This window comes from Mytilus californianus, unplaced genomic scaffold, assembly GCF_021869535.1.
Source record: "Mytilus californianus isolate M0D057914Y unplaced genomic scaffold, xbMytCali1.0.p SCAF_1, whole genome shotgun sequence".
NCBI lineage: Eukaryota > Metazoa > Mollusca > Bivalvia > Mytilida > Mytilidae > Mytilus > Mytilus californianus.
The window spans coordinates 37,005,743-37,022,413 of NW_026262581.1; the positions used below are offsets into that span (position 1 = coordinate 37,005,743).

The following is a 16,671-nucleotide window of genomic DNA, read 5'->3' on the forward strand; positions in this document are numbered from 1 at the left end:
AAAATCTTATGTTGGGATCTCCCACATGAGCGTTCTACATTTAATTTACATAAGGCTCTATATCTTGCTGTGGTAGAAAAACTGTTTCTTGATTCAAAAATCAAAGAACCTTTGTGAGCATGCTCACATACCCCAGGCCCCACATTGTCACTGGGCATACAAAATTTCACCAGATTCCTAAGTTCAAAGATTCATAACTCCTACAAAAGTCACCTGATAAAAATTTCTTTTTGATATGCACATTATGTCATTATTTTCTACAAAGTTTCATGAAATTCTGTTGTGGGGTTTCAGAGGAGTTGCGATAACAAACTGTTGCAGAGGTATATTTAGGCTGAAATTCTATGTTCAAAGGTGCATAACTCCTGGGAAAAAAATAGAATCATAATTTCCTGTCATTATGTATATCTAGTATGTCCTTAATATCTACAAAGTTTCATGAAATTCTGTTGTGTGGTTTCAGAGGAGTTGCGATAACAAACTGTTGCAGAAGTATATTTAGGCTGAAATTCTATGTTAAAAAAATAGAATCATAATTTCCTGTCGATATGCATATCTAGTATGTCCTTAATATCTACAAAGATTCATGAAATTCTGTTGTGTGGTTTCAGAGGAGTTGTGATGACAAGAACAGGACTGACGGATGGACAGAGGGACTGACGGAAGGATGGGTTATAAACATTACACCCTATAGAACTTTTTTTAATTGGGGTATAATAAATCTTCTGAAGGGCCTGTCATCATTTTTAACTATCTGTGTTTTTATTGCCAAAATAAAAGAAATTAACAGAATATATACATTTGTATTTGACTCTCTTCATCTTATATATAGAGAATAACATATGGCTTTTTCAATATCACATCCGTATCAACCCGAGACACCAATATAATCATAAGAGCTCTGCTCGAGGGATTATATAGGTTGAGGGTTGATACGGTGTGTGATATTGAAAAAGCCATATCATATACACTTTATTATATACATGTACCTCACGTAGATGTTTTTATGTGACATGACATCATAAATATAAGGGGATTTGAAATGATGTCATACAATTAGAGGTTTGAAATGACGTCATACAGGTTAGGGGTTTGATAAAGCCTTTGCAACAGTGACTGCAATCGATGACGTGACATCATACAGATTAAAGGTGTGATAAAGCCTTTGCAACCGTGCTGATATCGATATCATCACGGGTGGCTGATACAGCACGCTTGCCAATGACTGTATTACACATACAATTTATCTGTATTTACTACTAAGTATATAATAAACTATTTTATCTCCCACTTCCTGTCATTTCAAAATTAAATTTTTGTCTCAATAGATAATTGTATTATATTCACTATTGATGCCTCAAAATTCCTGTTATCTCAATTTATTTTGTCAGTCAGATAACCAGTCACCTGTAGTTGGAGAAATCAACCAAACATAGCAGAAATAATTCTTATATTATATTCTTATAATTTCTTATATTGCATAAGTCCCATGGTTTGTCATTGAAACAAAAATCACTGAACTAAGTTGTTTACATCCTTGTCCTTAGGTCTCTAGTGGACAGTTGTCTTATTGGCAATCATACCACATCTCTGAGTCTCAATTTTATTTTAAATTAGGACTTTGGATTGTCAACTCTGTCTGGCATCCAAGGTGATTGCCAGGTAGTCTTAATTACCAAATAGGAATGAAAACAAAGTCATATTTGTTATGGAGTCTTTAATCTATCAATCTGTCAAGTAATATTTCACCTGAGTGTTTCTTTCATTGTTATGTTTTAGACCTGAGAATATTGGCAAGGACAGACAGTGTTTCAAATGACAGCAATATTACTATCTAATGCTTTTAAAGGTTGTTTTATTTGTTTTTTAAAGCTCTTCTTTTCTTATTTGTTCTTTATTTAGATAAGCATTCCATGATGTAATTTAAAATCAACAGCTGTAGCTACCTTAGCTAGCTGCATGTAGAAGGGAGCATATTTAGAACCTGCTTTTCAAATTTTGTGTCATTTCTTTTTATTTCCAAATTCAAGTTTAGTGGTCCTGTTGGTAGCTGCACTGTGCAAATTGTTTTATTGTGTGATTTTGTGTAAAGACATATGGTCTAGAAAGACAAAGAGAAAGGTTTGTGCTCACACTGGTTTAACCCTACGACATTTTGTGCCTGTTCTAAATCAGTCTACCTCAACCAAGTGTTGTTAGTTGTTGTGTGTCTTTGTAAGTCATTTGTTGGTGGTTCATGTGGTCTGTTTGTATGGAGCATTATTTTTGCTGATTTCTGTTATCCCTTTTTATGTTGAATTCATATCTAAATTTATGTTCTCCTATCTATCCTATATCCATGACATGACCTCTGATAAAAAAGAGAACTTATGTCCTCATCACATACATGAAATAATTCTATTCAGAATGTACCTGAACCACATTGCCGTATTGGATTTCATTGCCAAGTTGTTTCTTATATTCTTGTTCATTCTGTTTTTTCTCCAACTCTGCAGCATGCTAAATATATAGAGATAAAATCATTATATTCTCATTTTTCACAATATATCACAGCAACTCTGATTATACAAACTGTTGAAAATTACATTATCATTATTTATAACTTCAACTATAAAACTGTTACTTATCTCAAATACATATTGTACTAGTATCATATGATACTGTGCCAGATAATGAAGGAAATAATATATAGTTAGCAGATTTTAAAAGACCTTGAGCAAGTGTTTTCAGTATCATTTAAGCTTTTATTAACTATTCAATCTTTTTTTTGTTTTTATCTCTTTTACCGAAATTGTTCAATTAATATTCATATGTATGATAAGTACATCATCTTTGTACTATTTTCCTTGTTTTACTACTGACCATGAGAAAAAAAACGGGAATGTAACATAGATATGCAAGTGTCAAAAGCCAAATGTCTGTGAGTGTGTTTTTAGTTATTTTTTCTCTACATGGGATGTAGTGAGTGCATTATGATTGTTAGTATTACTGTAACATTTGCCTGCAAGATTTCGTTACATTTGTGTTCATTTTATTCCTTGTAAAAAAAGGCAAAGCATTAGGTCAAAAAGATATTCAACTGAATAGAAGCACTCATTCCATCAAGTCTTAATACAGGAAATTAGGAGTTGGATTCTGAGCAAAATACATTTGATTTTCATGCATAATTAAACTATTAGCTTTTTGGGAAGATATAAAATATCATATCATAGTTTTTGTTCGACATGTTGACAACGGATGGACAGACGGATGGACAAAGATATACCATAATAGGTCCGGTAAACAGGGGTATAAAAATTGGTATCCAATGAATAATAATGAACCTCCACTACTTATACATGTATACTCAATAATTAGCAGTATAAAGTATGAAACTTTTAAACAGTGATAAATCTGGAATATATAGGGAAATTAAGGCTTGAGGTTAATTTTTCTGGTTTTTCAATAGCCACAAACAAAGGCTTTAACAAGACACACGAGAAAAAACCTGATATACAGTATATAATCAGCCATCAATAAAACTGAAATTTGGGTTTTATAATGCTGGTCATATAGATAATCATTCAAAGATGATGTCTTACACCAATCCTGTGTAAACAGTGTCCTCTAATAAAATAGTTAACTGACTTAAGGTAAACAAGGAACTTTATTTACAATATCTATAAGTAGAATACTAATAATATCTACACCCTTAACTGAGATAAGTAAATTATTTTCAAATAAAATTTTTGTACATTTAAATTTCAAAATTTCAAATTCTAGTTTTCAAAATGGAAAATAAAAAATATTTAACAGGTCTACCAATATATAATAATTAACTAGAACACTTTCTGTTGTGTCCTAAATATAGAAGGACTTACTGGAGTTTAAGTGAAAGCTAATGAGTATTAAACAAAGAATTACACTCAAGGCTATCTTTGATTTGTACTGCAGTACAATAAATACTGTAACATCACTTTTCTTCACAATCAGGGGCTTTTTTATGGATGGAAAATAAGTATGATTTTTGTGCTAAAATTTGTATGGCTGTTATTGTAGGCTTCTTTTATTTTTGTTGTTGTTGCAGGTTGAAAAACAATATATCAGATTAATGTCAGGAAAAGATCAACTTTTTTCTATTAGACCCTGTTTACACTTGTACGAAGAAAAGATCAACTTTTTTCTATTAGACCCTGTTTACACTTGTACAAAATTGAACCAATCTTTATTTGAATCGATCTTAAAAAGACCAGTTCACATTTACATTTGCACAAGCAAGATCGAACGAGATCATCTTATTAACTCTAGTGTGTTTACACTGCAACATAAAAAGAACCAGTCTGACCTGATTACTTTACATTTCGTAAACAAATAATTGTAAAAATAGAATAGTATAATAATGTATGCATCTCACGCAGACAACCACAAACTGTAAAATAATTAAGAAAATAGTTGGATCATTGGAATTTCGTATATAGTCATTTATCAACATTTTGGTTCACACGTCACAAGTCATTAAACAAAGAAATGTGAGAAGACTATCACTTAAAAATGAAAGGCCAATGCGTTTGAAGATGAGAATTTGCAACAAAATGATACAAAAATGATGGAATCTGTGTTTACTTTTCTTATTCCACCCATCGTTTTTAAACCTGTGTGTTTTTGCAGCCGAACACGCACAGATTTATTTTCATTTCTAAATATAACATTCACTTGAAGAAAAATGCAATCGATCTAAGCTTTTACACTTGAAGAAAGATTGATTCAAATAAGATCGATCTTTTTAGAACCACCTCCAGAGGTGGTCTTTTAAGTCCGATTGAAGATCGATCTTTCCCGTTTACATTGACTAAAGATCGATCTCAGGAAAGATCGATCTTTTTTACTAGTGTAAACAGGTTCTTACCCACAATCCTGTTGAAGGGCTTGAGAAACCTTTTGTCCTTTCCCAGTTACTATGCCATGAACAAAAGAGTTGATACTTTTTTAACATTGACCTTATATTGTATATTTATTCCATTTGTTTTCACTTTTAATATACTTAAACTATAACGGGTAATATTGAAGACCCTGAAATGAAGAAAAGATTGAATTTGCTTTAAGATATTTTTGTAAATTTGAACTTGATGTCTTTTCTTTCTAATCTTCAAAAAATTGTCATCAATTGCAGATATTTGGTAGTCACAACTTTGATATATTTGCAATGATTTTGAGCTTAGACATAAATTACACACAAATCTTTTGTTAAAAACCAAAAACTGCAGTCTTGATGTCTTTATCTGGTTTTGTTGTGATGCTGGATTTCTGTGTCATTGGTGTATATTCAATAGATATAAGAAGATGTGGTATGAGTGCCAATGAGACAACTCTCCATCCAAGTCAAAATTTATAAAAGTAAACCATTATAGGTCAAAGTACGGCCTTCAACACGGAGCCTTGGCTCACACCGAACAGCAAGCTATAAAGGGCCCCAAAAATTACTAGTGTAAAACCATTCAAACGGGAAAACCAACGTTCTAATCTATGTAAAAAACAAGAAATGAGAAACACTTATGAACCACGTCAACAAATGACCAATGTCTTTATTTGCTAGTGTGGAAGATGTATAGGTTTAAACTTTAAACTATGAATGGTAAATATTTCTAAACTAATTTAAAGAATGGTCATGATGATTGGGCCACAGCATGACTTGCAAGTATTTTAACTCTTCAGATTTTTTGTGCAAACAGTCCAAGGATTTTCTTGTCTGCCTATTTATTTGTTTTAATGTATCAAAATCAATAGAAACTGACATATTTGCCATTCAATAACATTGTCGTTTATGTGATTTCCTTGACAATTAAGTACACATCCGGTCATTTTGGTATATTCTGTAATTACGATCAATGAGGTCACGTTCCAAAAAATTTGATTGAACCCATGCATGGATATGACATGTTGAGTTAATTAACAGATACTTAACGATTTTGCAGCATCTCACTATAAACGTTTAAAGTCGGTTTGTTGGAGTTCCTGGCAATATAATACTTCCATGGTCTAATGTTTGATTTTGACAGTTTTAATGGAAATCCCCCTTTTTGCATCTACCTTGGAGTTCAGTTATTTTTGTTAACAATTTTTCACCATCAATATATAGCTCTTAATTCACTGTCATTCACTTTGCACCAACCAGTGTGATTTTAACAGAATTGCATTAATAATGTGTGTAATGTACATCATACATTAGATCAAGCTAATGTTTTTGAATAATAACAGTTATCAGTCATAATTTTAACTTTATCCTTTCATCTATCCTTTTGGCTTTTGGTAAAAGTGATATGTTAGTGTTTATCTTTTCTTTTTTTTTCTTTTTTTTGTGGGGGTGGGGGTTGCTTTTCCAGTCCTAAGATTGCTTTGGATATTATCACTTAGTTACTAAATCAATACAATATGCACACAACTTTTTTTAAAATGCTTGGACAAAATTTTAAGGAATTCTGATAAAATAAATATAAACACATGCTCCACACATTTCACTTGTCATTAGTAATTAATGCCTTTATCTTTCAACAGATCATGCATTTTTATGTTCCTGTTTATATTTGTTTTAATCATGCTAATCAAACTAGCACAACTGATCATCAATATAATCAAACATTTTAAACACTAAATGTTCCATTTGTGATGATAGTCTTTTTGTGTTAGCAAGTTTACAATAATTTAATTCATAATATTTTAATATATGAAATTTCTAAACCACAAGACATTTAAAAGTAGACTCAACAGCATTCAAGTTTATGTAAAGCTTCATTTTATTACTACTAATTATTGTCATGATAAAACTTAGTAAAAAGAGCATAGGGACAGTCAGATAGTTGGACAGTGAGGTCTTACATTAGTAATTGTCAACGTAATGCCCAATGTCATGAAATAAATTAAAAGAAAAAGTGTCAGTAAAAATAAATAGCTCTAATATTTGGCACATATATTGCAAAAGTCATGTACATTTTCTAAATTTCTACATTCAACAACTGCATTAAATTTGATGTAATTCTATTTCCAATGTATAGGTATAATAGCCTCCTCCAAAAACAATTCTTGTTGCGTTAAATTTAAGTTAAAACTGCACACAAAGATGCAATCAATTAAATACAGATTTTGCTACAAGGTAATCATCAGTAACTAACAATGATGAATGAGAAAAACAGTACCAATAGGTAATCAAAAATAAAAGGAGTATAAAGAAGCTTATAAACGTAATGCTGTCTGAGAAAAACATAGTACACTACAATGTTCAAATCAACACTGAGCAAAAAGCATTCTGATAAAGTCTGAACCTGAAGTAATAATGAATTGCCATGTGTCTGTAAACTCTGAAAACATAACAGATTTTTATTTTATAAATGACTTATAAGTTGTCTTTACTCTTCAAGGCCAGGGTTTTTTAATTTGTTGGTTTAAAGTTTGGTGTTTTTTTTTGTGAAAGATTTGGATCTGTCTGTAGGAATTTTTTTTTTTTCTAATATTTTACAAGATATAAATATGAATTGAATAACTGTGTACTTTAGATTCATTATAATAAATGTGTTCTCCTATTTTGTCATTGTTTTTTAAATTTAAGTGCCAAACAATTTTTTCAGCTGTTTTCAACATAAATTGCAGGTCATCTTCATACAAGTTCATAAAAAAAGTGGGGGGGGGGTATATGCATTTACAAAATGGACATAAATGCTTATTTCATGATGAAAGAAAAATTAAAAAAATATCTATACCCTGCTTTCTATCAATTTTCAAGAAGCACAGTGATTTATTAGCTTCACGCAAGAAAGCACTTGAAAAAAATGAAAACATGTTGTTCAAAAATAACAATTTACCATTGAGTCCAATGCAAAAGATGGGGTTTCTGGTTTTGTCCATTTTGCAAGGTAACCCTGCTTTTGATATCCAAATGGACGACAACAAAATTTTGTACAACCTACGAAACAAGAAAATTTCAAATTGCCTGTGGTCATCTTCTGACTTCTGTTACTTTTTACTATAATGTCTTTACCATTTAGACGGGTCCATTTGCATCTGAGGATGAAACAGCTTATCCCAAAAATGGTTAAAAATAAAATCTTATGGAATTATGACAAGAAAGGGAAACAAACTTATGTGGGCTATTAACATAGGTTTTTGTTCCGTAAAATTATTTGTGTATTTTATAGGGATGTCAACTCGGTAAAGATTAACTAATCGAGTACTCGTTCTATTTACCAAGCGATACTCAAGTACTCGCTCGGTAAAACATTAAAAAAATGGAAACACAAAATTATACCCATTTTATGTATTGTGGGTTAGTTATGATGAACATAAAACCCTCAATGTTATTTCCTAGGACTAGATAATAGTCCAAGGAATTTTATACCATATTAGCTCATTTACTACATGTACTAATTATGTAAACTGGCAATAATCTAATCAAGTAATTAATTAATATCTATAGAAAAATGATAACTCAAACAACAGTATTTGGGAACCTAAAAAAAACAACACATTTAATGATCAACAAAGCAGTGATGATTAGAACTAACTGATGCCTTTAATCATTTTCTGAGGGTCGACCAACACAGGGTGCAACGAATTTGTTCTTATTTAAAAATATTATCTTGTCAACTTTTTCTTGGACGAGGCAATTTCTCAACTTTGTTAGGTAACTAACATTCCTGCTGATGAAAATATATATAACAGACGGTACAGAGGTGGGAAAATGACTAAGATAAGCTAAAAGTGTAAGCCTTGGAAAAAGTGCTCTTGTTCATAGCCTACCTCTGTTTGGGGGAATTTTAAATGACAGTTAAACGCAAACATTCGAATCATATTTTAATTTTTATTAATTTTGCTTAATATTTAATTTCTCGGGAGGCGCTGTCAACAAAAATATTTTTTGTTTAAGCTTAAGAAAGCAACATTTTAACAGGAAACCGATTAGTCAAGTATCATTTTGGTATTCGATACTCGGTACTACAGAGCGATACTCGAGTACTCCAGTACTCGTTGACATCCCCAGTATTTTAACAACATTTCCAGATCAGCTTGATTGTCTATTATTCAACAGATTATTTTGAGATTTATATTCAACACAATGGACATGTGTTATCATTTCTGTTTAAGTTTAAATACGATACAATAATATACATAATTTGAGGTAACTGCTACAACTAATATGTTTTTATTTATACTTCAGGAATAATGAATTTAGTAGAGTAGGTTTGAAGAAAAAAAGCACAAAATTTCACTTTTAAATTTTTTGTCTCTCTGAAAATTTGAAAAATTGGGTTGGCATATACATAAACCGACAAATCAAAAAGCCCTCACCTAAAAACAATTTCCTGTGTAAATCTACAACTTCATATTATCTTTCCTTTTTACCCTCTTTTTTGAAAAACCATTTTGAACAAGCATTCTAAGAGTATTGCATGGCAATACATAGTCCCCTACCGGTTAAAAATTCATTGTACTGGAACAAAATGCTACCATGATCTATAACTTGTCATGGTGTAAACTATATAACAAATATTAAGTCAATAACTTTAAGCATGACGAAAAAAAATGTTGAAAACTGATTATTTGAGTATTTTTTCAAGTCCAAGGACCATAACTCTGCACAGAATCATCAGACCAGAACAAAATTCGAACTTGATCTGTAACTTGTCATGATAAAACTATATACCAAATATCAGATAAATATCTTCAAGCACCAAGAAAATAGTGGAAAACTGATTTGCCGGACTGACAGATGGACAGACAGACGGACAGAGTGCAAACCTAAAGTCCCCTTCGACTTCGTTGGTAGGGGACTAACAATTAATCAATAAAGGAAACAATCTGAGGCATATTTAAAAGACTTCTTTTAATTTGTTCAATAGAAGCTAATTATAATGTTTTATAAGCATTGTTTATTCAAGAGATGATCTATGTGTAGTGGTGTTCATTGTCTTCAGGCACTTGTGTGCTGTCCTTATTTGGTTAGGAGATAAGCTGTGGTTCTACCCGTCTCATATTTCCCCAGGCTGCATCAGTTTATGTTTAGCTGTTGATAACAAAGGTCATAGTTTTGTATTGCTAATGAAGAAACTTTTAAATTTACCCACCCAACATCCCCATTAAACACCTTCAACTTCTGTTCTGACGTGTGGGAGCAGCCTCAGCAAACCAGTGGTTTTCTGTGTCAGCTCAATTTCCCTTATGAAATTGACCATTGGTCCCCAAGTAATTAAGTTCATATATTTCTTTCTCCACTGTCAATTCAACCCCCTCTTATCCTAGCCTCCTGTTGCGAGATGAAGCATCGCTTCATCCTAACTTTGAAACATCGTTCCGGTTAGTTGAAGGAGTGTCCTGTCCATGGCCATTTGGTTTTTACCAAGGTTGTGGACGGGGCCTTGAGCTAAATTTCCCATAGCTGAAATTCTGACTCCCAAGTGCCAAATTATGGTTATTTGATTTTGATTAATAAAGATGTAAACTTCATACCTTTGTTATCAACAGCAATCAGTGCCATTAAGGTAGTCTATGTGGTCTCCATGGATAATTGGAGAATATAATTAATTTGGAAGCCCACTTTAGTTCAGAGGAAAGGGTTTGTGATTTGAATCTAGATGAATAGTTCATGGTCTTCATTTTTGTTGTCTCAGGACTGGTATTAGATTTTCTACTGGTATCTTATGGTAGACTAAAGATTGACTCCAATATAAGGAGGGGCAACATATCTGAAATATGTCAGTATGGTCTATCGAGGAAAAGTTGGATCACTAGGACATTAACATACAATAAAATGCTTCGCTGGGCGCAGCTTGATACGACCGCAGAGGTCGAACCCTGAACAGTTGGGGCAAGTATGGACACAACATTCAAGCTTGATACAGCTCTGAATTTGGATTGTGATTAAATATTTGACACAGCATAGGTTTCTGACACAGAAAGAATGTGGTCTAAGAACTTCATTTTTTTTAATTTACCTATTAAGGTCCAATGTCCAAAATCAAAATACATGGTTAGATTCAGCATATCAAAGAACCCCATATATTCAATTTTTGTTGAAATCAAACAAAGTTTAATTTTGGACCCTTTGGACCTTAATGTAGACCAATTTAAAAATAGGACCCAAAATTAAAAATCTAAAAACACGGTTAGATTTGGCATATCAAAGAATCCCAATAATTCAATTTTTGATGAAATCAAACAAAGTTTAATTTTGGACCCTTTTGACCTCAATATGAACCAATTTGATAGCGGGCCCACAAATAAAAAATCTAAATACATGGTAAGATTCAGCATATCAAAGAACCCCATATATTCAATTTTTGTTGAAATCAAACAAAGTTTAATTTTGGACCCCAATTTGGACCAACTTGAAAACTGGGCCAAAAATCAAAAATCTAAATACATGTTTAGATTCAGCATATCAAAGAACCCTAAGAATTCAATTTTTGTTAAAATCAAACTAAGTTTTATTTTGGACCCTTTGGACCTTAATGTAGACCAATTTGAAAACGGAACCAAAAATTAAGAATCTAAATACACGGTTAGATTCGGCATATCAAAGAACCCAAATAATTCAATTTTTGATGAAATCAAAAAAGTTTAATTTTGGAACCTTTGGACCTCAATGTGGACCAATTTAAAAAGGGGGCCCAAAATCCAAAAACTAAATACACGGTTAGATTCAGCATATTAAAGAACCCCAAGAATTCAAGAATAAAACCCCATTGAAATTGGTAAAGAAATTAGCAATTTATACGAAGTATCTTCTTTTGCACAATACTGCGCAATTAAATATTTCTTGCTATTGCGCAATACTGTACAATTGACAATTTCTTGCTATTGCGCAAATTGTGCTATTGGATATTTCTTGCTATTGCGCAATACTGTGCAATTGAAGATTTCTTGCTATTGAGCAATACTGTGCAATTGAAGATTTCTTGCTATTGTGCAATACTGTGCAATTGAAAATTTCTTGCTATTGCACAATACTAATTATATAATAATTTACACATCCTGTTTGGTGTGTATCTCCTACCATATCATTATTATTTGCTTTTAAATATAAATCAGAAATAACCAACTTAAAATGGAAAATTTTAAAAGAAAAAAAAAAAAATCCCCCCCCCCCCCAAATTTTTTGAACCCCCTTATGATTTATCACCCCCAAACTTAATCCTCACCTTCCCTTTGTGGTATGGTACCTTGCAGTACAATTTCAGAGAGATCCATACACTTGAACACAAGTTATTGTCTGGAAACTAGAAAAATGTGTTTTTTGGCCCCTTTTTGGCCCCAAATTCCTAAACGTTTAGGGCAATTACCCCCAAACTCAAACCCAGCTTTCCCTTTGTGATATGGAACCTTGTAGTACAATTTCAGAAAGATCCATACACTTACACACAAGTTATTGTCCTGAAACTAGAAAAATGCTTGTTTTTTGCCCCTTTTTGGCCCCTAATTCCTAAAATATTGAAGCAATTACCCCCATCATCAATCCCAGCCTTCCCTTTGTGGTATGGTACCTTGCAGTACAATTTCAGAGAGATCCATACACTTGAACACAAGTTATTGTCTGGAAACTAGAAAAATGCTTATTTTTTGCCCCTTTTTGGCCCCCAATTCCTAAACGTTTCCGCAATTACCCCCAAACTCAATTCCAGCTTTCCCTTTGTGATATGGAACCTTGTAGTACAATTTCAGAAAGATCCATATACTTACACACAAGTTATTGTCATGAAACTAGAAAAATGCTTGTTTTTTGCCCCTTTTTTGGCCCCTAATTCCTATAATTTTGAGGCAATTACCCCCAAAATCAATCCGAGCATTCCTTTTGTGATATGGAACCTTGTGGTACAATGTCAGAGAGATCCATACACTAACACACAAGTTATGTCTGGAAGTTACAAAAATGCTTATTTTTGGCCCCTTTTTGGCCCCTAATTCCTTTACTGTTGGTACCATAACCACCAAAATCAATCCCAACCTTCCTTTTGTGGTATTGAACCTTGTGGTAAAATTTCATAGAGATCCATTCACTTAAACTAAAATTAGAGTGCGAAAACCAATGTGTCTTCGGACGATGCCGGACGACGACGATGACGACGACGACGCCAACTTCATACCAATATACGACCACAAAAATTTTTTTGCGGTCGTATAAAAAATGACACACTTCAAGTAGACACTTTTAAAAAACAAAGAACTAAGATACAAATGAATATATATGTATACAATATATACAATGAGAAAACAAGATTGAATTAACACGGAGAGGAGAAAAATGAAAGAAAAGTCCTCCTTGAAAATTAGGGTTACTGCAATCACTTGCATTGGCATCAATCACGTCAAACTCACTTGAATTACTAAAATAATGTTAGGATCATAAGGATCTATCAAGCAACAAGGATCCTATGGCCATGCATATATTTCATTGTTTTTTGCAATCACTATCATCCTTCTTCTTTAAATAAATTGAATGAATAAAGATTTTGTATTAATGTCAGTGACTTCTGGAACAGTACAGGTTACAGTAATGACATCTATCTTTTATAGTTTTCAAGATAATAAACTAAACCCCTAAAATTGGTTTAAATTAAGAAATAATTCTTTCATGCTCATTTTAACATGGGTAGGCATTATATTTAACATGGCATGATAGAATTATTTCGATTCTAATAGGAAAATTTAGAACTTTTGTACTTCGAAGCGGACCTATAATTCGCATTCAAAAGGCATCCATACTGATTTGATGAAGCCAAAACGTTACAGAAAATCGACCGTTTCGCGATAAACACACTAAAAGATACATGTAAACTTACATTTAGAATGATTTTATTTAATTTCCTAGCAAGCAACACCAAAACAAATGTCCGTTTTGATTTCTGGCGTTGTTAAAAACACAGCTGACATTGTTATTCAATTGTGACGTCAATCACCTGCAGCCCATGTTTTATTGGAATTAAAACATGGCTTTGTTTCCAAAGCCAAAGAAGAACATCATATTAGAATTGTCATTAAAGAGCAAAAACTCTATAAAGGAGTTGACTAACTAGTTTGGCCATGTTGACTTAATTGTAGATCTTGTCTTGCTGAGCATTTTTGCTATTTAATTTTTTTTTCTATATATTATAGTTTTCACGATAATAACCCTATTGGTAAAAATCTTCCTTAAAGAGCAATAACGTTAACTCCAATAAGAGTCCACTGACGATTTTAGCCATTTTCCTCATTTGTAGATTTTGTCTCACTGATCATTTTTGCTATTTAAAGTGTCTATCCTATCTATTAATTTAAGATATTAAATAAAAATGGGAATAAAATGCTTCGCTGGGCGCAGCTTGATACGACCGCAGAGGTCGAACCCTGAACAGTTGGGGCAAGTATGGACACAACATTCAAGCTTGATACAGCTCTGAATTTGGATTGTGATTAAATATTTGACACAGCATAGGTTTCTGACACAGAAACAATGTGGTCTAAGAACTTCAATTTTTTTAATTTACCTATTATGGTCCAATGTCCAAAATAAAAATACATGGTTAGATCCAGCATATCAAAGAACCCCATATATTCAATTTTTGTTGAAATCAAACAAAGTTTAATTTTGGACCCCAACTTGGACAAACTTGAAAACTGGTCCCATAATCAAAAATCTAAACACATGTTTAGATTCAGCATATCAAAGAACCCAAAGAATTCAATTTTTGTTAAAATCAAACTAAGTTTAATTTTGGACCCTTTGGACCTTAATGTAGACCAATTTAAAAAACGGGACCCAAAAGTAAAAATCTAAAAACACGGTTAGATTTGGCATATCAAAGAACCCCAATAATTCAATTTTTGATGAAATCAAACAAAGTTTAATTTTGGACCCTTTTGACCTCAATATGAACCAATTTGATAGCGGGCCCACAAATAAAAAATCTAAATACATGGTAAGATTCAGCATATCAAAGAACCCCATATATCCAATTTTTTGGACCCCAATTTGGACCAACTTGAAAACTGGGCCAAAAATCTAAAAACATGTTTAGATTCAGCATATCAAGAATTCAATTTTTGTTAAAATCAAACTAAGTTTAATTTTGGACCCTTTGGACCTTAATGTAGACCAATTTAAAAAACGGGACCCAAAAGTAAAAATCTAAATACACGGTTAGATTTGGCATATCAAAGAACTCCAATAATTCAATTTTTGATGAAATCAAACAAAGTTTAATTTTGGACCCTTTTGACCTCAATATGAACCAATTTGATAGCGGGGTCCACAAATAAAAAATCTAAATACATGGTTAGATTCAGCATATCAAAGAACCCCATATATTCAATTTTTGTTGAAATCAAACAAAGTTTAATTTTGGACCCCAATTTGGACCAACTTGAAAACTGGGCCAAAAATCAAAAATCTAAATACATGTTTAGATTCAGCATATCAAAGAACCCCATATATTCAATTTTTGTTAAAATCAAACAAAGTTTAATTTTGGACCCTTTGGACCTTAATGTAGACCAATTTGAAGACTGGATCCAAAATTAAAAATCTAAATACACGGTTAGATTCGGCATAACAAATAAATAAATGTGGTCAAAGATTTTACAAATCTAATGCGCCATACTGTGCAATTAAAGATTACTTCTTGAAATTTTTCAATATTTGAAATTTGAAAAAAAAATAATATTTGAAGAATAATTCTTTTTAATTTCTGAAATCTGAAATGAGAAAAAATTTACCCCCCACAATTTCTTTTTACCCCCCCCCCTTTTTTTTCCCCCAAACCATAATTACCCATTTAAATTTACCATAGTGCTAACTTAATCTATTTTATAATAGAATTTAAAATATAGTGTCAAATCTTTCATATGGATTTTTTTGTAAAAAAAAAAGATGCAACATTTGCAGATATTTTTACTGGTCTTCCTTTATAAATATGCATTTCTTTAAACATAATTTAAAAGCAGTGTAAGGGAAGTAACACAAACGTTGTATTTGGATTACCTCCCTTACACTGTTTTAAATTATCTTAATTGTTCATTAACCATTACTTTATACATAATTTAAAAGCAGTGTAAGGGAGATAATTTCAATGATGTATTTGATTTATCTCCCTTACACTGCTTTAAATTATGTTTTGTACTAAAGTATTTGTCCATTAACCAGGACAACCTTGTTTTTCCCCCTTTTTTGCCCCTAATTCTTAAACGGTTTGAGCCATAACCCCCCAAAGCAAATCCTAACCATCCCTTTGTGGTATGGAAACTTGTAGTATAATTTCAGAGAGATCCATACACCGTTCCACAGTTATTGTCTGGAAACTAGAAAATGCTTATTTTTGGCCCCTTTTTGGCCCCTAATTCCTTAACTGTTGGTACCATAACCCCCAAAATCAATCCCCACCTTCCTTTTGTTGTATTGAACCTTATGGTAAAATTTCATAGAGATCCGTTCACTTAAACTAAAGTTAGAGTGCTAAAACTAATGCGTCTTCGGACGACGACGACGCCAACGTCATACCAATATACGACCACAAAAAATTTTTTGCGGTCGTATAAAAATTGGTAAAATTCATCATTTTAGGGCAATAACTCCTATTATAAGTGGTCGGACAGTTTTTACCTATATAGACAGTAGGTAGATGTCAACAATCTGAACATATCTGATTATGACAGATTTTCTCTATCTATAGTGGT

The 16,671-nt window shown here is 32.2% G+C and overlaps 1 protein-coding gene across 3 annotated transcripts in view; it reads right to left on the reverse strand.

Annotated features, from left to right (window-relative positions):
• LOC127701548 (inositol 1,4,5-trisphosphate receptor type 1-like) overlaps positions 1 to 16,671 on the reverse strand; it is a 405,533-nt gene that overhangs the window by 371,421 nt on the left and 17,441 nt on the right. For 2 of the 3 annotated variants that reach the window (XM_052205488.1, XM_052205479.1), the window contains exon 5: positions 2,413 to 2,499. In XM_052205488.1, coding sequence (XP_052061448.1) covers positions 2,413 to 2,499 — 87 coding nt within the window. Of the gene's footprint in view, positions 1 to 2,412; positions 2,500 to 7,295; positions 7,332 to 16,671 lie in introns of all 3 variants that reach the window. The other variant, XM_052205470.1, reaches the window with a different exon arrangement.